The sequence below is a fragment of the Gouania willdenowi genome, chromosome 22 (assembly GCF_900634775.1).
Source record: "Gouania willdenowi chromosome 22, fGouWil2.1, whole genome shotgun sequence".
In the NCBI taxonomy this organism is placed as follows: Eukaryota; Metazoa; Chordata; class Actinopteri; order Blenniiformes; family Gobiesocidae; genus Gouania; species Gouania willdenowi.
This window is the reverse complement of record NC_041065.1, coordinates 12,205,201-12,229,967: the sequence shown is the minus strand read 5'-3', so window position 1 is coordinate 12,229,967 and position 24,767 is coordinate 12,205,201. Positions and strand designations below refer to the sequence as shown.

The 24,767-nt window shown below is 37.2% G+C and overlaps 1 protein-coding gene across 2 annotated transcripts; it reads right to left on the bottom strand.

The window, feature by feature from the left end:
* Positions 1–1,295: 1,295 nt before the first annotated feature.
* On the bottom strand, positions 1,296–24,767 carry dpysl5a (dihydropyrimidinase like 5a). 2 transcript variants are annotated; one of them, XM_028438697.1, is made up of 13 exons: positions 24,615–24,767; positions 18,757–19,027; positions 12,372–12,530; positions 11,981–12,160; positions 11,717–11,785; positions 11,544–11,588; positions 11,245–11,320; positions 8,085–8,241; positions 7,173–7,314; positions 6,838–6,980; positions 6,507–6,714; positions 5,324–5,492; positions 1,296–2,671 (listed from the first exon to the last, which is right to left on the bottom strand). In XM_028438697.1, exons 2-13 carry the CDS (start codon positions 19,015–19,017, stop codon positions 2,586–2,588), a joined length of 1,695 nt encoding a protein of 564 aa, XP_028294498.1. In that variant the 5' UTR covers positions 19,018–19,027; positions 24,615–24,767; the 3' UTR covers positions 1,296–2,585. The 2 variants fall into 2 exon arrangements, with proteins under 2 accessions (XP_028294498.1, XP_028294497.1); XM_028438696.1 differs by lacking the exon at positions 24,615–24,767 and adding an exon at positions 19,112–19,189.

Below are 24,767 nucleotides of genomic sequence, written 5' to 3'. Positions count from 1 at the left end.
ATTTAATCTATTAGAGGTAAGACAAATATACAAAGTTTTGAAGATTGGATTATATACGACACTGGGCTCTTGATAATGATACAAGCCGATATTTTTGGAAAGAGAACAAAGGCAAATCAAATAAATAATAATAAGTATGATACTGGCTTGGATTTAAATAACGTCTGTGGGTATATATAGGGTGCCGATTTTTAAAAACTTGGTCACTGTTTCATAGCTCACATATTTTGAACATTTAACCCATTTTTCTTTCATTTGAGACAGAAATTCATGTAAAACACCATGTTCGATATTGTTGTTAAAATGTGTACACGTGTCTAGACAAAATAAATCTAAATGTAAATGTTAAATCTAAATGTAAAAGTGAAATCTAAATCTAAATGACAAATGTAAATATTAATGTTAAATGTAAAGATAAATGTAAAATATAAATATAAATGTTAAATTTGAATCTTAATGTTAAATCTAAATCTAAATGTTAAATCAGTCACCAAGTGTAAAGCTAAATGTTTAAAAATTCTACAAAGTGCCCACTTTGCATCATTTCTAAACATTTAGCTTTACACTTGGTGACTGATTTAACATTTAGATTTATCATTTAGAATTAGATTTAAATTAAAGTAATCTAAATGTTCAAAATATGTCAGCTATGAAAACGGGAGTTTTTACATTCGGCACCCTATTTTCAACTCAAGTGAATATAGATTATAAAAAAATTTTAATATATAGAATATAAAATATTATGCTATGGTTTCATTTATTTAAAAAAAAAAATAAAAGGTTGTCTGAATAGAGGAAGCCTTAACATATTATTCAAAAAGAAGACAAAATGAACTTGCTGGAATTAGTTAATATTAAATAAAATAACAAATAAATCAATTTTTTGTAATTGAAATACAGTAGGTGTCACTCTGCAAATAGAACAAAAAAATAAAGACTGACAATAATGTTCTTATTTTGACATTCCAACTGGCGTTTTATTTTGTTTTTATGTCAATGTTTGGTTTTAATATTGTGTGAAGTTATTTTATGCTTTTATCTTATGTAAGGTGACCTTGGGTGACTTGAAAGGCGTCATCAAACAAATAAAATGTATTATTATATTTATGGATTTTATTTGCACACACACAAAAAAATGTAAATAAAGTTTTTATCTTCTTCCTTTGTGATGTAATCCCTGACCTAGTTTGCATAAATGAATTGCTCTTATGTCAGAAAGTTATATATTAACAGAGCTTAATGACATCACAATATTGTAAAGCAACAGACACAGTATTGATTTTCATTGTGGTTTATTTGCACTCAAATCATGTGATTAAGACTTGCAAGAAGTAAAGGTAATAAAAGGTTGTTCAGCACCAAGGTGTGAGAGGAGAAATACAATAACATTTCATGGAACGTTCACAGAAGGAAAAGAAAACCAGGAATTATTGAGGGAGTTTTTCTTGTAGCTCCATGGTTTTCTTAACACAGTATAAAATACGGATAAATCCTAACCCTAAATAAAAAATACACAGAACATGTAACAGTATCAGTGCTTCATTTTGTTCAACAATCATACAAACTTTAAAAAGGCATACAACTTGAACTGATTTCTTGTGCTGTTAGACCTCAGTTTTATGGATAGACATGGTTCACATAGATCTGCTACTTTGAAAGTGTAAGATAAACAATAAAATAAAATAAAATACAACCTGCCTTTTCATACAAGAATTACCGTAGTGTTTGGTGTAAAAAAGTGCCAAATGCAGTATGTATGGGCCCATGTGTTTGAGGGGGTGGGTGTCCATTACAGGGACAAAGGCTCTCAGTTGATATGAATACAATCAAAAGATATGCTGCGTGATATAATCAATATTAGTGTTGATTACATCAGTTTTATCTTCGTTACCATGTAAGTTACTGTCAGTTCATTCACAATTTCTGTGGTTAAACACAGACATCTGTTCTGCAAAAAGCCTTCCAAATGCTAATCTGACAATGACGACCCGCAGAAAAAAACAAAAACAAAACATAATAAATAACGTGTCAGAATAGAACAAATCAATGTTGCAATTTTTTTTAAATATAAAATTATAATTAAAAAAAATAAAATAAACCATCATCAGTTGGTCAATAGCAACTTTGTTCTACAGTTACACACAGATTAATGTTGTTTTAACATTCTTGTTATATTTTTCCACATTTTATTCAACATTATGACATTATGTGACACAAATTATGTAATAAAAAAAAGGCATCTAAATAGTACATGATACAAGTGCAAAATAGTTGTTTGCCGTCAGGAAACAAACTCACTTCTTATTCCTAGACCTATTAGTAATAGTAACACACACATTCTCCATTAATCAAAGTACCAAAATGGCTTGTTTTGATCTTTTGACAAAAATTTGACTATATGATGTCCTAAACGGTTGTTATCCAGCCTATTTCATTATTATAGCAAAATTGTACAGTTGAAGTTTTAAAGCAACAGTTCAATAGGAAAAGAAAATGCAATCCCTTCACACACAATGTAAGTAACAACACTTCTCACTTGGCTTCACTTTTTTTCTTCTCAGGTGGTGTGTTTCACTTGGAATTGATTACCAGATCCCACTGGATCTCCCACCAGGAGGTGCGAGGATCCTGGCCGATGATCTCTTTGGAATTTTGTCATCGATCTGAGCACCTACAACAGAATAGGGACTAGGATTATAGAGGTTTGCCACATGCCTTTTACTCATAATAGCCTAACACTGCACAGTTCCAACATGTTTGCAATGCTGTTGCCAAAAAATTTACCTCAAAGCTTTTTATTCCAAGGGCCAAATAAAGAACCAGTTCGATCACAAGTGGGCCATAGGTTTTAGGCGGGAAAACAAACAATTTCAACATTAATGTGCCTAAATTTGCAAATCCAGTTAAAATTAGACATAAACTGTGGATGACATCAACAATTAGTCCAATCCAAGCAATATGTTTTTTTTGACCAAATTTTCTTCAATTTTGTGGAATAATTTGAGAAAAATTGAAAGATTTTGGAAGTTTTTCAACAACAATTTACAACTGAATTGTTTGGTAATTTACACAATGATACATATTTTTTTTTTTGTCATTTTCGCTTTCTTCAGCGGGCCGAATCGAATACTCTGAAGGGCCGGATTTGGCCCCCCGGGCCTTGAGTTTGACACACGTGCCTTGAAGTTTAAGTACACCCCAGTTTTTTGCTGATCTGCCACTCGGGAGAAATTCAAAAAACGCCTTGATCATGGGTGTTGCTGCTAAAGTAGTTAAGACACGCCCAGTCACAGCAGCCCCGCCCCCACAGCACTGCACAGTTCCACATGGAGCTGTCAATCAATGCTCAGTGAGGGCTGTGAGAGGACGAAAACCAGTCCTACCCCACATCGTTTATAGGAAGGGCAGGGCCAACAGTGACAGTTAATTAGTGATGTAACTGTACAATAGCCGGCGTTAATCCCATAGAGGAGATTTACTCTGATATTTAACAACTAAAAACGCTAAATTTAAATACTTCGACTAAAATATGAAGAGTGGGACGAGGATCAATAAACTTCATACCTAATCATGTATGTATTCAACAGGAGATTTGATGATGTAACAAATTTTTTGGCCCTTAAGAGATTTTATGCTTAAGTTTTTATCTATATTTTATTTATTTTTCATTTAATTTACCTATTTAATTTATCAATTTTCCTATAATGTAAAAAAAAAAAAAATAAATACACGAGTTAGGCTTAAAATGGCCAAAAAAATAATTTTTTTTTAATCAAGGTTATGATTTGTGAAAATCAAAGCATTTTATTATTCTACTTAATAATAATATTTTTTCCAAAAAAAAAAGCTAGTTCGAATGAAATGCTCAATTTAATCCACACATTGCGGCACAAATGGCAATGCAGAGCGTCCCATATTATTTTTAGTTATTTAAAGCAAAGGTTCTTAACTCCTGGATTGGGACCAATTAGTTTGTCCTAGAGTCACAATATCAGAACATTGTTTTGAGACAAATGAAAATCTAAATTCTTCTTCTTGCTCTCAATGAAGGCGGACACTTTTTCTCTGCTCCCTCCCTCTCTTATCTGCCCTGCTTGCTGCTCCTTTGTTTTCTACTGTCTTTTGTCAGACTCTATTGGGAGCCTCTCTCTACATCTCCAAAATTATTGAATTGATTAGCTGATCTCTCCATGTAATCGACCACATTTTTTCAACAAAAAGATCGTGCAGTGGTGAGCCCGCCTGCCGGAATGTTTCCAGTTGGATACACGATGAACTCCTGGGACAAGTGGAGGATTGTGGGTCTGTCTATCCTGTCCGTTGATCGTGGAAGACATCTACATAATTGGAATTATTATAGCAGGTATGCTGCTGATTGGAGCCGGCAGTTTTCTGATCTATCGCAAAGTCCCGATTACGTTGGCAGCTGCTTTGGGAAGGCTGCCAGCCATTTATGATTGGATTGTGCAGGGCTCTTAACACTCAGACTCATGCGATAAATGAACTCAAAAGTAAGATGCTACTTTGGAACATCTACGCGAGATGGAATCTAACTTGGAGAAGTTAACAGCTCAGCTTTCCAGATAAGGCCACCATATTGGATACTGGTGAGACCTGGACTCCAAGGCTGACGGAAATTGTGCTTAGCCTGCCAAAAACAAATCATTTATCTACATTGGCTCCCCCCCCGGTTCATCTCTCTATTCTCCAAGATGTTCGTGTCGAATGAAGCTCCATCCCCTCCTCCTCCTCTTCCCCATCGGCACCACCTGGGAACTTTCTTTCTGAATCAGATCTACCCAAGGTTGTTTCACGTCATCTGACGACGGGCTGAACTGTTCAGAATGAAGCGAATGGGATCATGTTTCAATGCCTTTTTTTGTCCCCCCCCCCCCACGTTAGTGGCAGCAGGAGGGGTGAGCGAGGTGCCTGAAAAAGGCTGCACGTGTGCCCCCCAGTGGTTGGTTGCAATAATCCTCCCCTCCCCCACCCCCTGCCCACTTGTTAAGTCCTAAAATTTTATTGTGATTGTGTTTCTTTGTGCTCTCTCTAAAGGAACATAGTTTTTGGACGTGCCTTTTTCCCCTTACCTTTCCACCTGTTTTCCACTTTCCATCTAAGATACGGGGCACTGCCTTTGTGGTGACCCACAGTACTCCTGCTCCTGTACTCCCATGTTATTTGTGATTGATTTTTCATGTTTCTTGGACAGGATGTAACTGAAACTGAATTGCCCCTTGGGGATAAATAAAGTGATCTGAATCTTAACATTAGAAACAATACTTAATGTGTCTGAGGCTTGAATGATTGCATTCCTCCTCACCTGACAGACTGAAGCTGGATCCCTGAAGGTCCCTCACACCTCCGTGCCGGGTGCTGGGCCGTGTCGGGGTGTCTAGATCTGAAGAACCGGTGTCCCTCTTTCCTGAATTGGCCACAGGAACCACTTCTCCTGTGTAGGGCTCGCGCTCCACAGGTTTCACAGCCTGGCTCTGGTGTTGGTCAAACATTTGAACATGGGTAAAGAGAAAAGATAAACAGTGAGTGTGGGAAAGCAAAACTAGTAGGGTTGGGGTCAATTACATTTTTCAGTTACAATTAAGTTTTCAATTACCCATGTTCATTACAGCTCAATTACAATTACTGTGACCAGCTTGTTTCCATTTACAATTAAATTAAATTTTTTATTACGTTCTCAACTACTAAAGTTCACTTGCAAGTAATCACAACTACTGAGCCTGAAATAAATAACTTAATAAAAGTTAACCTTCTTCTTGTGTTAGCTTTCTGTTCGCATCTCTTATGATAACGAATCCTAAATCAGTTTTAAAATACACTAAAAACAAATCTTTCTTTCTGTCATATCTATTTGTTACCATGCTAGGCTTCAAAATACAATGAAAATATAGGTTTTAATATTTATGGCATGGGCGTCTGAGCCTTTTTTGTGTCAGTATATCCCTCGATTTAATTTTTCTTATTGGTCAAATGTGGGAAAGCTTGATATGAAACATATTTTAATAATTGTTAACTACATATGTCTAGAACTGTACATAGAACTGCATCATTGTTCCCCAGTTAAATTATATTTGACAATTTTTTTTAGAGAATTTTCATCCCAATTACAATTACAAAGTCAAATATCTGAATTCAATTACAATTTAATTACAATTACGACAGCAACAGATTTTCTAAATTACAAATACTATCATAATTATAACATAATTGTAATTCATTATCAAATACGCAATTACAATTATACTGTAATTGAACCCAACCCTGGATGGGGAAGACTACTGTACTTTGTGTTTATGTTGGTACACAATTACTAGTACTACATAATACAATAAATAATCCTGAGAAAAAATTATTAATTAATTTGAAAATAAAAGTAAAAAGTGTTGGAATGAAAAAAACCCTGTTATTTTAAATCTAGCTTGTTTCCACAGTTCCCTCCACATCACCATCCTCAGAAACATCATGTTAAATAAAACATGAAAAAATACCTTTTCTCTCTGAACCATTTTCTTGTAGAGGTAATCCGGGAAAGTGCGAAGTGGGTAAAACTTCCCAGAACCCTGCGCACATGTAAACATGCCATTTTCACAGACGACCCGGCCGCGGCTAATGGTAACCAGGGGAACGCCGTAACAGCGAAGACCTTCATACAGGTTCACGTCCCCTCCTTGGAACTGATTATCCACCGAAATGGTCCTACAGGTAGGGAATATGAAGACAGACGACGCGGGTCAGGCAGACAAAATGCTTGAGCAGCTTGAGAGCTAAAAGCTGCAGTGAGACACGCTGGTCGATAAAATGAGGGCTCAGGTTCCATACTTGGATCCCTCGGGGTCCCAGACCACCACGTCAGCATCTGCTCCTGGAATGATCCTGCCTTTGCTCGGGTACATGTTGTAGATCTTGGCAGCGTTGGAGCTTGTAACTGCTACGAAGCGATTCTCGTCCATTTTACCTCCAATCTGTGTAAACAACATGTTTGTCACACTTGATGTGAAACTAGTGATTGTACAGATATTGGACTTTGGCACATTAAATACACAAAATATGCATATATATACTGTATTCTCAGACATCATAGTCTTTACTTGTCATGCACAAACCCCAGAATGTATGAAATGATACAGTAACACCATGCAATTGCTTGTACGTACAACTCCTTTCTGCCAGATGATGCTCATACGGTCCTGAACACCTGGTAGCCCATGAGGGATCTTTGTAAAATCATCCTTGCCCATGGCTTTCTGTTTGATGGTAAATGGACGATGATCCGAGCTCACAACGTTCAGCGTGTCACTGCAACAAGGCGAAGTTCACATTTATTACCTTTGTAAGGAAGTGGTTTAGGGCCAACTTTAATGAAGAAAATTATTTTGGGCCAATCAAGAATAAAGTTGAAATGTCGAGATTAAAGTTGACATTTCAAGAATAAAGTTGAAATATACTGTAATATTGAGATTTAAGTTGAAGGTTTGCTAATCAAGTCAAATCTACGGAAGCGGACAAGGGCCAATTCAACATATGCAACAACAGTCTCCATAAAAATTGGCCCTGATCTGTTTCCGTACAACTCCACAGATGGACTGAATGCTCCCCGTCGTCTGAACTTGACTGGTTTTTCCTTCTGAACTCAGTTTTTGCCAATATCTCTTCAAAGTCTTTAAAGAGTTTACAACACCGTGTTTATGAGCAAAAAAAGAAAGAAAGAAAAGAAAGAATCTGTTATTAAACCCAACTTTGAAGTATAGTTTATACATTAATCGATACACGGCATTTTGTAGATGGCCATGATCTGCTGTTTGCTGTAATATGGTGAATTGGACCATGTCAGTTTCAGTAGATTTGACTTTATTAGCAAATCTTCGATTTTTGTCACAATATTGTGATTTCAGTAAATTTTTTAATTTTTAATTTTATTCTCGACATTTCGACTTGATTCTTGATTTGCCCAAAATTATTTTTTCCATCAAAATTGGCCCTAGTCCACTTCCGTAGTCTGCGTATATATATATATATATATATATATATATATATTTTTTTTTTTTCATCTATACTCGTTTCCTCACTTTCCCAGCAGGCTCATTAAGATATTGGGAGTACTGGGGTCCAGGCGAAGTGGAGGAACGGTTACATGAGCAGCTGCATGGCACCAGTCCTGGTGATAGTACTGCATTCCATTCAGGACAGCATGTGCTGTGGTGGTTTCTCCTTGAACTACCCGACCTGTGGTCAGAAAATACATTAGGATAGAGGATTATGACATTTTCATAAAATTATTTTTTTCTGTAAATACCTCTATAATTGATAAAAATATGACTGGAAAAAAGTAGATACATTAGTTACATATGTACACTCCCAGGTTTTTTCTGACCTGACGCTAGGGGGAAATTAAAAAAATGCCGTGATCATGGGTGTTGCTCCTAGAGTAGTTAAAACACGCCCAGTCACAGCAGCCCCGCCCCCACAGCGCTGCACAGTTACACATGGAGCTGTCAATGGCCACGTTTACATGGGAGCTTTAATTCCTCTTTAAAGTGGAATAAAAGTTACTTCCTCTTAAACTTGACCTTGTAAATACGTAATTCCTAATGCTAATTTAATTCCAAATTAAACTTAATTCTGAATTAAGTGGCTGGTTTATTCCGTTTTTAATTCCGAATTAAATAATTTCTCTTTCTTGTAACTACTTAACAACACTTAAAGCCGCTTTATGTGAATTCCGGTCATTTTGCACATGCGCGACTGTTTGGTGACGACATAATCCAACATGGCCGTCCGGACTAGAGCTGACATAATAATAAGAGCTTTAAAAGACATAGATCTATTGAAAAGAGTGGATGGACGAGGCATAAAACTACAATCAAAATAAAGGTGAAAACGTGTGGTCTTCTGTGTTACAGCCGACAATCAAAGGGTTGTTGTGTTTTTTTTTCCGATAAACATCACACGTTACGTTCTCCCCCTGTCCAATCAGAACCTTCCCAACCCCCGGACCTAAAGCCGAATTAACTAAAGCCGAATAAACCGGTTTTCCATGTAAACCTCAGTTCGGGAATTACTATTTCCATGTAAACGCAAAGCAGAACACTTTCATACCAAATGATTTAATTTGGAAAAAAATAATTCCGAATTTAAAAACATCATGTAACCGTGGCCAATCAATGCTCACTGAGGGCCATCTTTCATAGAAGGGGCGGAGTCAGCAGTGACGGTTAGTGACGTCACTGATCCAATAAGACAACACTTACTAATCTCAGCCAATAGTAAAATTAAATTGCAATAGCTGGTGTTCAACCCATAGAATCATTCACTCTGACATGTCGCAACTAAAAACGCTAAACTTAAATCTTAGATTAAAATATGAAGAGTGAGACAAGGAACAATAAACTACATTAGTTTATACCTAATCATGTATGTATTCAGCAGAAGGTTTTAGGGTGTATTTACACTTTAAGGTTTGTTTTACCAGGAGTGGCCAAATGCTTTTACAGGGGTCCATCTACTATAATAATCACATTCTTTAACCTGGTGTTTTAACATGTTGCCTTTATGATGCTTTGATTACATCCACGACTGTCCAATTGGCTCTTTAGGTCTCCAATCAAGTTCCAGAGGTGGGCAGTGCTACTTTTCATTAACTGAGGTACATCTTAAACAATCATTTTTGTATCATGGAGAAATAATGAATGAAGGTTAATTTGACAGCACGCAAGGAAAATACTGTATGTCTTCCAGGAGAGGGTAGACTGAACTAATCTCACGTCAAATACTTTCTAATGATAATGTAAAAGACACAGTAAGGGATTTCAAATATAACAATGAATCGGTTTAGAATGGCGAAAGGAAATAATATATCATAATGCAATTCACATGACATTATTATTATACACATTATTACTCTATATTCAAGCCCAAATGAGATGTATTAAAAAGTCAAAGAAAATAAAGGGATTAAGGCACTAACATGGAATATTTATTATCAAATATAACTGACAATTATTAAAGCAGAATAAAACTAGAGCACTCGGAGAGCGCAGATCTCCGCCAAGTCCAGCACTAGTAGCGGGCGGGACATACACACAATGCCCTTCCCTACCACACCTACATTACCCATAAGCCACCGCGCTTAAAGGAGCAGGCCCAGGCACAGGCACAACTCCTATTTTCCTATTTTTTGGTATTTTCTCATTTTTTGGTAACGCAGAATATCACCCAAATGTAATCACCTGTTCCTTGTCCCATTATCAACATTTCCTGAAATGACAGACAAACGTAGGGTGAAATATAACCTCCCACTCTGCGCTTTGTGGAGGTAATAATGTAATGTTAATTGACATGTGTGAATTGGATCATTTTGAGAGAGACAGGTGGAGGGCGGTTTAGGGAGCAACTCCAACATGGGTAATTAAAGCTGGGGTACTCAAATTATTTTCTTTAATTTAAAAAAAGATTCTTATTAACATCATATAGTATATTGTAAAAGTAATCATTTCTGAAATAATTGTACATCTGCGTGCTGTCTGTGCCTTATAATGAATTATTTTAGTTAATAAAACCACGTAAGACAAAATCTTGGCGTCACCCCCTCCAGCTTCAACCACAGTATTTAGAGAAAGGAGGAGTAAGCAGAGCTCACGAAGGAGTCTCCTCATTGGCTGCTGCGATGTATAGTGAAGCGCGAGCACGGTGCAAACTTGTTTTCAGTCTTGGACTAACTTTGGACGCGTAAGTGGCTGTTTTCCTTCTAGACAGGTAATTCTAATGTTCCATTTTCCTATATTGTGTGTGCATCCTTTTGCGTGGCGACGTGTTTTTTACCGGTAGTGCACGTTCAGCTCTCATGCGACTTACGAGAGGGGAGGAGACTGGGAGGGATTACCAGAGTGGGGGACGGGATTTACGGTTCGAATTCAGCCATGTCCCTCTGTCATGGTTCAAAAATCAGGTAGTGCAGCTTCAACCACAGCTGTTGTCTTTATATTTTCGTGAGTGGATGGAACTGAGGTGAGTGATTCTGAGTTTTTTTTTAGTTTGTAGACATTTTAGGGCACAGTGTGAACATTTTTACAAGACGTGGCTAAGAAAAATAGACACAAACGTGAGAAATCCCAGCTCCACTTTCTGTCTACACAAACTGAACATGTACCTGAAGTAAAGACTCGTTACAATAATACATTTGAATACATTTCACACTTAATATGATTTCTGATTAATAACAACCCCTACCTTGCATCTTAGCTGTAGCCACTACATCCCCAGCAGACATACTGGATACATTCACAAGGTAAATGGGGCACCGAGCCTAACAACAAACACACACAAAGTATATTAAATATTAAACTCTGCTAACAGCCATAAAATGAGCTATTAAGAGGCTGTGGTGACAGCAGGCCTACACAATAAACTGCTGATATTTGATCAGCTCTGGCTTAATGATCCTCTCATTTTATGTAATAAAAATAACGATAATTTAATTTGCATTCGTAATAGCATTGAACTACAATAAATTATGACACCTTACTCACCCTGTTGGCAATGGTAATTGCCCTGTGGGTTGCTTCTGCTTCCAGCTGGAATTAAACCAAACAAAGACAAGTAAGTATCGTTAAAAAAAAAAAAAAAAAAAGGTTTTTAAGCCAAAGTTGGAATGTTTTCATAACATTAATAAATTACCACTACGGACAAAATATGTTTTTACCTCCTCAGGCCGGCTGATTTCAATCCCCTCTGGGCCACTAATGCCCAGCTCCAATGCCTCCTTTGCACCCTGGGAAAAAGTCATTCATTATTGTAGCATAAATGTATTTATTTGTTGGGTAAAATCTAAATTTGAAGCTATTTTTAACTTAGCTGAAAACTAAAACATCATATTTCCAGAAAAAAATAAGAAAAAACATTAAATGCCACATGAATAAATGAAATTAAACATTGGATGACATGGTCATGGTAAATTCTGTCCTACCTCTGCGACCAGTTCTCCATTCTCTGCATGGACTCTAGCAATAGCACCGATGTCCTTACAATGCTGCAGGGCCTGGAAGAGCTCGCTGTCCCTCAACATGAACATGTCTTTATATGCCATGAACATCTGAAAGGAGTTCACTCCTTTCTCCCTCACCAGACTCTCCATCTCAGCTCGCACCTGCATGAGGAGGAGGAAGAATTATGTTCTCATAAAACCTGGAATCTGCAACGTCTCCCCTTTCAGATATCCAGCTGTGACTCTCATCAAACAATAAAAAGTAACAAGAATCATAAAGAAAATTATTACTTGTATTTCCAAAAAAAACAGTGAAAGTATCCAGGAAACAAAGTGTGACTGATAGAGTAAAGTAGTGGAAGTGTTGCTGTACCTTTGGTCCCCACCATGTAACCCCCACATGTAGAGAATAATCACAGCAGGTTTGAGGGTCTGCTAAACTACGGCAGTTCTCGTAGGCCTCCAGCAAAGACTCGTTCTTCTCCGGCAGAACATGGCAGATCACCATCGTGGTACCACCGGCTAAAGCAGCCTGAAAGAGATATAACAATATTGATAATTTGGACACATTGAGAGAAGGGTCTCTACTTATTGTCATTTGTAAATTTAAATGAGAGAAACTTTGGAAATGTCCTTTTAATGACACTAAACAGTGTGGAACAGGAAGTGATGGAGCTTGCTGAGGTCTATAGTTGGACAGACTTTCTGTGATGGCAAAAAAAAAACCAACTCTGCCTTGACCAGTGAGTGACTTACAGTGAAAAATCAAAGAGCAAAGCGAGGGCGCACAGACACAATCATGGAGATCCATAACTAGGGTTTCATAACTGACCACATTCAGTGTCAGGGTTTAGCCATTTTCATGTCGGTTAATTTTTTTCCCATTCATCATCTTTCCCTTTTTAGTAGACTTTACTGGATATTCAACTTCCAGAAAATGTACCGAACATGCTAAATAGAGTTAATGGAGTCAACTACTGTTATTTACATTTTATATGCTTCAGAGAATTTACATAAACTCGTACAGTGCCTGTCAGAAGTATGTATTCATGTGGGGGCTTAAGTAAAGTTGTCAATTATGACAAAATGAGTATGTGTTTGAAGGTTGGATGTACAAAGAGGTGTACATATACTCTGTACTCTGTAATGTTATAAAGGGTTATATTTGCGGGTACAATGTAAAATAGTGTGTGCGATTTCCTTGGTTTAATTCTTTGGGACATGCGCATGATAAATGTGTTTGTTTTTAGTTTTTTTTTTTTACTAATTTTTATTATTGTTTGGTGTATTTTTCTGTAATGTATGTTTTTTGGAGTCATTCTGTGTATTTTGTATCTTTCTGTTGTGTTTCTGTGCATTTTTTATATAATGATTGTTTTTTGTTGCCATTGTAATGTGATTCTGGCATCATTTTGTGTATTTTTGTGTCTTTTTTGGTGAATGTGTTGTTCATTTATGTTGTCATTTTGTGTGTTTTTTGTATAAATATTTAGTTTTGTGCAGTTTGAGTCATTTTCATATTTTTCTTGTTGTTTGGTGTATTTTTCTGTAATGTATGTTTTTTGGAGTCATTCTGTGTATTTTGTATCTTTCTGTTGTGTTTCTGTGCATTTTTTATATAATGATTGTTTTTTGTTGCCATTGTAATGTGATTCTGGCATCATTTTGTGTATTTTTGTGTCTTTTTTGGTGAATGTGTTGTTCATTTATGTTGTCATTTTGTGTGTTTTTTGTATAAATATTTAGTTTTGTGCAGTTTGAGTCATTTTCATATTTTTCTTGTTGTTTGGTGTATTTTTCTGTAATGTATGTTTTTTTTTTGTATATTTTTGTACATTTCTGTCGTTGTTTTGTGTAGTTTTTACATAATGATGTTATGGCTCGCTACTTTGTAGCTCACAAGCACATCAGTGACTCACATCAGGCCCAATAAGTGAGACTTGAGACTGAGCTTTGCTAGTATGTCAGTGTGAGCGCCTCTGCTCAGATGCCCCTCTATGGAGCTATTATTGTAACAAAACTATTATACCCCTCCCCCTCTCCGGTCTAAACTATCTTCCTCTCTCGTGTGTTTGCAGTCCGTGTCTGCTTGGCTGTGTGCGCAGCAATTGGCTCTGACCGCAGCAATTGGCTCTGACCGCACATGTGACTCCAGCTCGACACTGTTAGGGAAACAGATACAGATGGTGCGCTAGCGCCCCCTCACACACTGAGGTCAAAAGCTGAATAGGTTTCACTTCTGGGTGAACTTGAATGTGCCGTCCAGGCAAAATAAAATTAAAATAAACGTTTTGAAAGGACCAAATTACTCCAAAATAGCGGATGCACACACTTGGAGTATTTGGCAAAATTTCAGGTCAAACAGACACCGCGCCAGGGAGACATTTGCTCCACAAACACACACGCACACACACATGCATGCACGCATGCAGATATATAGATAGCATAGATAGAAGATAAATAGAATGGCAACACTTGAGTCGCATCGCAACATTAGCCCCAATGCTAGATCCCCAGACACCCATTTAATAAGGAAAAAACCATGGAAATGTGTGACGTGGTCCCAAAACATTATTTGTGAAACCTTTAATTATCGCCAACTGGCGAATCACCCTCACGTTACGCACGAAACCCCAGCACAGCCATGAGATTGGAGATGTTTCTGCTCCGACGTGTCACCAGATAAACTGATCACCATTTTTACTAATACATCATCAGCTAAACCTGTCTTTGTACCAGAGCCTTTATGGATTTGAATAAGGTCATAATAATCTGAACCGCTTTGTTCATCACAACACATTAAAAACACACTTCAGATGAAGCCTGCATGCATGTATTTACAATCACAAGATAACATGATCACTATAGTCTCACCGTAACACGTAGGGCAGGATTATGAAGGTGATTACAGAGAGAATTGGACGTATTGTTTATTTTTTGTCACAGCGTCAAGACATTTAGTCTCCCGTTTTGCCATGAAAAAAATTGTGTAAATGTGTGATATTGTTGTAAAATATGCATGTGAGGCTATTCCGTGTCATGTTGGGGTTTGATTTTATATAAAAATAGAGAAAAAACAGAGTCTGGTGGCTTTTTTGGCTTTTTATCCTAATTTCCACAATTACGGAAGTCATGAGGCCCTATACCTAACCACAAAACATTTGCTATTTAGGTTACCTCATCATCTAAAGTTGACCATATTAGTGACTTACTGAACAAAATGATTTCTGATTAATTATATTTTTCTAAAAGGCATTTTGTCTTGACCTAATTTTCAACAAAATAAACACAACAACTTCTCTCTTTAGTTTTCTTCATCATGCCTTTGTATTCATTTCAGTCTTTGTCCAGTTTTTCATCCATTTCAGTCAGGTTAAAAAGGGTTTTTGATGTAAACTATTGCAAATAATAATAAGTCATTTAATCTAACACTGCATGACAAAAAAGAAGTTAACTTGCATGTAAAATAAATGCTACAGCTAAGTTGTAGATATTTTATTTGTTCAATTTTTACCTGTAAAAATCTTTAACTTTACACAAACATATCTTCTTGTAAATAACACTCAGCTGTAACTTTGCCAGAAGGCCATTGCATTTTGTGCCATTTGTTGAGCATTCCTGGTTCAGTTTCTGTTTGTGATTATTTACAGCCTAAATCTATACACCTAAGAATTAATGTCGGTATTAAATCTATATGTGCATTGGCTAACTGTTTAGGACATAAAAGGAAAAGCTTAAAAAATTAAAAGGGAGGATCTGCATCTTTCCCCCAACTGAATAAAATTAGTCCAAGTGCTCAACCATATCATCCATTCTCAAAATAGGACTCTCGGTGACAATGAACAACAAGATACTGTCGTGTGTAGCCAATAGACACAAAGCGCCTGCTACTGTATCTGTATCCTTATTTCCAAATGGCTGCTGAGGGAAATATAAATCCTTGATTATTTGTCTCATAGCATATGAATCCATATCTTTGTCATTTTGTACGGCACTAGCATTTAATGTGCAGATAAAGATGTAGAGATTTAATGACAACACAGCAGTCAATAACAAAACCCACATTAAGTGAATACACTCTGTGTTTTGTGTATAATTGCACACTTGACTGAGCATCTGCCAGCTGACCCTAGAGAGTGGAAGGATGGGTGGGAGGGGGAGGAGCCTGAGAACCATTGTCTTTCAGCACAATGGCCTGAGTGAAAAGGCTTTGCGACAGCCCCGTGGTTTCCATGGTGACGGCCTGATCTGCATTTGTCTGTGGACTCACTCTCTCTTTCAGCAGCGACCCTAGTCTAGGAAAAAGGGGGAGGAGCCAGGAGGGAAAGAGCGAGAGCAGAGAATAGTGTCTGTCACCAGCTTCTACCAGCCCCTCTCAGCCTCAGCATCCTTCATTGCTCAGACTGGTGTCAGGGCCAAAATTGTTAGTTAATGTTTATTAACATATTTACTCATAGACCTTATTCTTTTTAAGGCTTTAAGTTGAGACTTTTCATTTCTGCTGTCTCATGTTTTCTGCTCTCTTCTCGAGGTCAGCTTCCCAAAACACATCTTATCCCTCAGACACGGAGGCATCACACAGTCACATGCCTACACACACTCACATAGTCACACATACACACCCAATACACATCCATTCATACACACAAACACCATACACGCACGACAATCAGGAGATACCAGAGAACTGGTTGTTTTGACCCAAAGAAGAAACTGTCTCTTTTCACCCTCCTCTATCACCTCCACCCTGTCCTCTTTATCTCCTGGGGGGAGGAGGGAGGGGGACTGAGGGGGAATATACGTGATGAGTTAGAACTGTGCCACTCGATCATCGGACGTCCGCCCGGGCGGTCACTAATTTTGTCCATCTTTGTACTCTTTTTTACTTAGTTTTATAATAAACCTTTTTTATAAAATCATCAATGCCTCGCCTGGACTCCATCACTCAACCAGAGCAATAAATCATGTCTCCAAATGTGGTCAACCGCAAATTTGCCGTGACACTGGTGACCAGTCATCATCAATGTCTACTATTAAACCTCTACTCACTACAACCTCTGGTAACCATCATCCAGCCTCATTATAGTGACAGACCGATTCATCGGCCGGCATTCGAGAAGTTGTGACCGGAGAGTTGTGGTTGTAAACGATCATTTACGCAAGGAATTAAAAAACATGTGAATCAATGTTTGATTACAAGTTTGCAGCTGTAACTTTATGTGTAAATATCAGTCTCTACTTTTTTCCCAACATTTGTGACATTAAATTTATTTCACGTGTGGATTTTTTATACACAAGCTCACATCACATTTTACAAGCTCTCACATCACATTCTACAAGCTCACATCATGTTCTACAAGCTCACATCACATTCTACAGAGATCTAGTGGGGTTAGGTAAAGTTAGGGTAACGAACGACACTTAATAACAGCCTTCATGACACCTTGTTCATGCTAATGACAGGTGTCATGTCATAATAATGACAGCCTAATGTCAGCGTTATGTATAAAACTTCAAGTTAAGTGTAACCAAATATTGTATTCTTTTTTTTTTAATTAATTATTGTTTTTGTTTTTTTTTTTATTTAGATCCCCATTAGCTATACAGCAAAAGCAGTAGCTATTCTTCCTGGGGTCTAAGATGTACGAATAACATTCACACAGAAAAGAAAATATAACCAAAATGAAACACAAAAACCAAAGCATAAATAACGCATAACAACATTAATCAAAATACACACAGTAAACTAAAAATTGATTAAAAAAAATAAAACTCTACCTGTTTGCAAAATATTCAGGTATAAAATATGCCATAAATAACATAAAGATTCAGCATGCAATACCCGATTTAAAGGTGCAGTCCACAACTCTCAGATCCCTCTCTCCCCCTCCCTCCCCGCTGCTCTCTTGCCCTGTCTCCAAACTTTCCAAAGTCCCTCTCTCAGAGGAGCTAACAAGCTAACGTTAGTCCGACAACAACATCACATATTATAACATGCTCTGTTAAAAGCATATTACTGCAGCGCTTCTCTCTCTCTATGTGCACACACCTCAGCATTAGCAGCAACTATGTTTTTTCACACAAACTACAAGGTTGATGAAAAGCTGTCCTTACATAGTGACAGCTTTAGCAAATATGACAAACCTTTAATTATATAACTATTATTTTTCCTGAGTAAATATAAATAGTTTAGCTCTTTTAGAAAAAAATAACAGTATCCAGGCTTGAAACCAAAAACAGGTAGTAAATTATAGAAAGTGTCTATTTGTACGGTTTCCATCCGGACAACCCCCGGTGCTATTGGTACCGTTACCGAAGTAAACGTACGTAGCGTCCTAGGGTTAGGGTTAGGGTTAGGATTAGGCTTGGGTTAGTTTTAGTTACGTAACCTAAACTGGCCAAATAGGAGCGCTGCATACGGGTAGAATGTCGGTATATTGATACGGCAACCGTACGGATAGCCACTGCCTAAATTATTACAGCTTCAATAGAAGTACGGTCTACATATTTATTCAAAGATTATGAAAAGGAATTTAAAAATGTAAGATGAACAACACTGACGATATATTCTGGTTAACGTCAGTGGAAAGCTTTTATTCACATGATGATACCCACTGAAAAAGTGCTTGAGATGCCAAAATGATCAGGGTTATAAATGAACTTAAATAACTTATTATTATTAATGCAGCCATTATTATTATTTTGTGATGGATTCCTTTCTGTGACTATCCCAGAGAGGAACTCTGGTGGTAGGCTACCTTGGTTCCGCTGTAGAAATCATCTGCCGTGACGGCGTTCATGAAGCTCTCCTCCAGGTGGACGCTGGTGTCGATGCCCCCAGGCAGCACCAGTTTCCCCGTGGCATCGATCACTTTGGCCCCACCGGGGATCATCAGCTCCTTCCCGACCTGCTGGATGATCCCGTTCTCTATGTAGACGTCGGCCTCCTGGGTGCAGTCGTCGTTCACCACTTTACCACCTTTAATCAGGATCCGCACGTTTCCTGAGCTGGAAGCCATCACTATTGTTCTGTTAGAAACCAGAGGAGAAAACACATAGAAGCTGTAGAGGTAGCACAGGAGCCTTTGTCTAAGGAAAAGTGAGAATACTAACTTTCTAGCAGACCTCATGTTGTTTGTGGAGCTATGAGTGAGTGTGCAGTGATGCAGTGATGCAGCTCAGTGATCAGACTGTGACTGACTCTAAGGCTGAGTGGGCCAGTGTCAGTCACTGCCTGAGACGTAACACACAGTGATGCAGTGATAAATAGAAAGAAGGTCAATCTACTGTGAGGTCAACACGGCCATTATTTTAACTTCATTATGATTAGAGTTTGAGCTATTTACAATATACATTAAACTAATAAATATCACCACAATATGGGATTTTCAAAGGTCGATGCAGATATCTAAAGCCGATTTTGGAAGCCGATATACTTTTTTTTTAAAGCACAACTGAAACACTCATATGATATAAATGTATATATTAGAAATTACATTAAATACACCAATGGAACTCTTAACATATATTGAACTTTAAATATACCCGTACACAAACAAGTAAAACAAAAATCCTTATCCTATTAAGGATATAATAGGATAAGGATATTGATCAGTCACTATTATATTATATCCTTATCCTATTATATCGGCTTTTTATTTGTAAGCCTATTGGCTTCTACCTCTCCCATGCACATGCTGTTATTATTATTACCTTTTTTTGTTGTTGTATATTAATACATCCAAATGGATGTTTTTTTTATTTTATTTAATGTTATTTCTTTTTTCCTTTAATGGCTACTCTCAAGTGCTAAAAAATGAATAAATAAAAATAAAAAAGGTCCATATATTGGCCGGCCGATATATTGGTCGACCTCTGATATAAAGTAGCTGTACTGGTTTACTCGTTAAATAAATACATCAAAGTGTTAGAAAATGGCTTTGAAAAAAAAAAGCTATCATTTGAAAACCTTTATTTGTTCTCTTGTTCACATGTGCAATGACAAGAATGATTGTCAGTGTTAAATTTCACTGTAAATTTGGATTTAGTTTTAGTCATAGTCTATTGCAGAGGTAGACAACTTTCATCACCGCGGGGCCATAATTTATGTGTTTGTTTGATCGGAGGGCCACATTCTTCAACATTCATGTCAGCATTTAGAATAATGAGCGATCTGAGCATTAATACAGGAAAGAACAAAGAGTTTTTATACTAATTATGTGTTTTTTCTCATTCTGTGTATGTGTGTTGTTGTCTTGCTCGTTGTGAGGCATTTTGTGTATTTATGTGAAGTCCTTTAGTGTATTTTTCCTGTAAAATATCTGTTTTTTGAAGTCATATTGTGTATTCGTGCTGTCATTTTGCATTTGTTAAGGTAATTTTTGTGTATTTCTGTTGTTGGTTAAGGACGCTGGCCTTGTAATCAGAGGGTTCCCGGTTCAAGTCCCACCTGGGCCATCACTGTGGGATGTTGAGCAAGTCCCTTAACCCCGAACTGCTCCCCAGGCGCCGCAAAATGGCTGCCGACTGCCCCCCAGGGGTGGGTTAAATTGCAGAGGACAAATTTATATGTGTAACAACATAGACCAATAAAGGCTTAAAGCCCAATTTAATTGTTTTACTTGTTTGTTAGTACTGTGGGTTTACAAAGTCATTTTTCATGTTTTATCATCTATCAACATCCCGATCCTGAATCTAATCATGGAATTGATTATTTGGTCTTTCTTTGCTTTTGGTCAAATCCCTCTACGAGAAGGACGGGCAATGGGAGAGTTCGCAAGTCCTGAGGACGTGATATCGGGTCTTCTGCTGATTGGATCTGGCATTTTCCTGATCTATCGCAAAACTGGATTACGTTGGCAGCACTACTGGAAGCCGCAGTCAACGACGAAAGGAGCCAAACTCTCCGAACTCTCTCAGACGGATTCCACCGTGGAACTTTATGAGGAGGATGGTTTGTCTCACAGGAAATGGCCACACTATTGGATTACTTATCGAACTGACCAGGAACAGAACAGTAGGGCTGGCAGCCATGTTATGGCTAGCCTGTCTCAAAACACCTTTTCTATTCTCATTCGTGCCCCCCATCCCCCGAATGAACAGCCTGTGTTTTGTTTTCTTCTCTCCATACTCTCCAAACTCTCCAAGGACGGAATGTTGATACGGCCCTCTGACCTTTCCCTCACTTTTCATATGCACCTGGACTCGGCTCTGCCAACGAACTCTCGAGGTCATCTCTATGTGAGAGTCAGCAGCAGAATCTGAGTAAACAGATGAACACTTTCACTCCTCCTACATCACTACATATCCTGTCTTTGTCACCGTCTCCTCTGGCTCTAACCCTCCTCCTTCCCAGCGGTTGGCCGTAGGAGGCGCGCCATAGGGGCAGCGCCACACTGTGGCTGACCTGCAAACTACCCATCCTAAAGACCCATCCCCTGTGCTAACATGCTGTTGAATTGAATTGTATGTTGTGTTTGTTGGTTTCTGTCACAATGTTGCTGAAGAGTATTTTTTTCATGATCCCAAACTCTGCCCCTCTCTACAGTGTTATCCCATTTCTCATCTAAATAAGGGGCGCCGCCCTTGTGCCGAACCGCAGTTCTCCTGCTCCTGTGCTCCCATGTTATGTTACAAATGTTATGTGATTGTCTTTTCATGTTTTCTTGGATGGGATAAAACTGAAATGTAATTTTGTTGCTCTGTAACATGTGCAATGACAAATAAACTCAACTCAACTCAATTATGGCCAAATGAGTACGTGTTTAAAGGTTGGATGTACAAAGAGGTGTACATACTCTGTAGTGTAATAAAGGGGTATATTTGCGGGTGCAAAGTAAAATAGTGTGTGCGATTTCCCTGGTTTAAATCTACGGGACATGCGCATGATAAATGTGTTTGTTGTTTTCTTTACTCACTTTTAGATAATTTTTGTTTGATGTATTTTTCTGTAATGTATGTTTTTTTGAGTCATTAAGTGTATTTTTGTATCTTTCTGTGCATTTTTTTGTATAATTATTGTTTTTTGTTGCCATCGTAGTGTGATTCTGAAGTCATTTTGTGTATTTCTGTATCTTTTTTGCTGTAGTTTTGTGCATTTCTGTTGTCATTTTGTGTATAAATATTGAGTTTTGTGTATTTTGAGTCTTTTTCATATTTTTGTTGACGGTCAAATAAACATGAAAATAAAAATTTTGAAAGATCAAATTACTCCAAAATAACGAATGCACATACTTGGGGTGTTTCGAAGCCGTTGACAAAGTTTCAGGTCGAACAGATACCACGTCAGGGAGAATTTCGCTCCACAAACACACACACACGCAGACCTTTCTTGCATTATAGATAGAAGATATATTTTTCTGAATAATTTTGTGTATTACTGTTGTCGTTTTGTTCATTTTTGTTGTAGTTTTGTGTATTTTTTTATGTGATTTTGTGTTTTTCTCTTGTCTTTTACTGTATTTTCCTGCAATGTTGTAATTCTTTGAGTTTTTTAATGTATTGTTGCTCTTGTTTTGTGTATTTCGCTGTCATTTTCTACATTTATTTTGGGGGCCGCATAAAATTAGACTGAGGGCCGAATGTGGCCCCCATGCCGCCAATTGCCTATGTCTGGTCTATTGACTAAAATTCCAAATTATAGTCAGAATAACTATTTTAGTTATAGTCTGCCTTAGTCAACTAAATGACATGTTTTATCGTCAACTAAATATGTTTATAGTCGACTAAAATATACAGCATAAGATTTGATATTGAACCTGATATTGGATGATTTTAATGTTTTTAAACACAGACAAATTAGATGTGATCAATGCGTAACATCACATGATCACATGAGTTCTGATTGGATTTCATCCCATGTGACAAAATTTTAGTTTCATTTTTTTTTATTCGTCGACAAAATTATCAATATGTTATTTTAACCAATAAATATTCATATACCACCTTATTTGACAAATAATGTTGTTTGTTCTATATTCTGCCTTGCTTTTGTTAGTAAGTGTGTAATACATTATTTTCATTTTAACACACCTTTTCAACGGATATATAAATGAGTATATAACCTTTTTTAGCTCACAAACATTATTTGACAAAACAAACAACACGTTTTGTTGTTATTATTTTTATGAGAACAGAAAAGTTGCCTCGCAAATAGAAAATTAGAAATTCAATGCCAGTGAGAATGTTAAAAAAAAATTGTATCCCCCAATTAATAACAACACAGTAGATCAAAATGGACTGTCGCATTTTTCCTAAAGAAAATTGCGATGAAATGCACAATCTGACCACGTGAAACTCAGTGAGGTAATTAAAGAACCAACTCAACTTAAATGAGTTAAATTTCATAAAAATTGGTCAATTACAAAGTGAGATTTTTTTTTTTTTGTTTTTTCGTTTTTTTTTTTTGTGTTTTGGCCAATTACATACGAATTTTTTTGGTTTTTCATACTAATTAAAAATAGGTATATTGATCTGCATCCCCATCAAAATGTAATGGAATCTTCCATGGCCTAAGCAGGTCCAAATTTGGTTAAAATTTTGTCACAATTTGTGAAGTATTTTGACGTAATATCCTCATAACACCAATGAAAAGACTGAAAAGGGTAGATGAAAGAATTGATAATTATGTGATTTAAAAGAAACATCTTATTGTGAATATGTAACAAATTTAATACACTGTAAAATAATAATAATAATAATAATAATAATTTCTAATCTTAAAGATGACCTATTTGACAATTTAGTGGATTATTTTCTCTATCATATGTTCATTCATTCTAAAAGTCACTTGATAATTATTAATACCAAAGTCTTTATTGAGGAGGTATGATTACCAACAATGATCATATGTTAATATCTCAGTGCGTCTGTCCGTGCGTGCTTGCTGCGTGCGTGCGTGCGAGGGTGCGGCATTGACTGCATGTAGTGGACTGCTTCTGTCCTACAGATGTGATGAGTGACTAATAAATATTCAACCATTGATCCATTAAGGATCCATTTTAGCTTTGCCAAACTAAGGCATGGGTTAGTGCCAGGGGTGTGGCTTTAATATTCATATTTTTTACATTTTGATTATTATTATTAACATCACATGGTAATCACAATGGAAAGTGATGCATCATAAACATGTGAGATTATGATGATTGTAAAGGGCTAATAGAGTTGATTGTAGATATATAGATACATTATGTATAACAATAATAATAATAATAATAATAATAATAATAATAATAATAATGTATATATTTATTTCTAATAACACATCAATTTAAACAAATTATAAATAAATAAAGAAATAAATGTGATTTTCTGTGACATGTGGGTGAAGGGTGGGTGTAATGATGACACAAAGAAAGCCCCCCACAGCACACTGATCCCTTCACAATAAAACCCGGTGCCTGCAGGGCCCTTAGTGTTGTGTCCATCATCCTCTCTCTCACACACACACACACACACACACACACACACACACACACACACACACACACACACACACACACACACACACACACACACACACACACACACACACACACACACACACACACACACAGTGCAGTGTGTGTGAGACTACATCCTCTCAAACAGCAGTAATCACATGATACTGAGCACCTACCTCCTCCCTTTATCACAGCAACTACAGCCAACACGGTCCGTCTATGACGCTTTCCGAGTAGACACACACACACACACACGCGCACACACGCACAGCAGATGAAAACCGGTCCAGTGTCCGGGTCCGGGTCCAGCAGACAGCAGCAGCATCCCC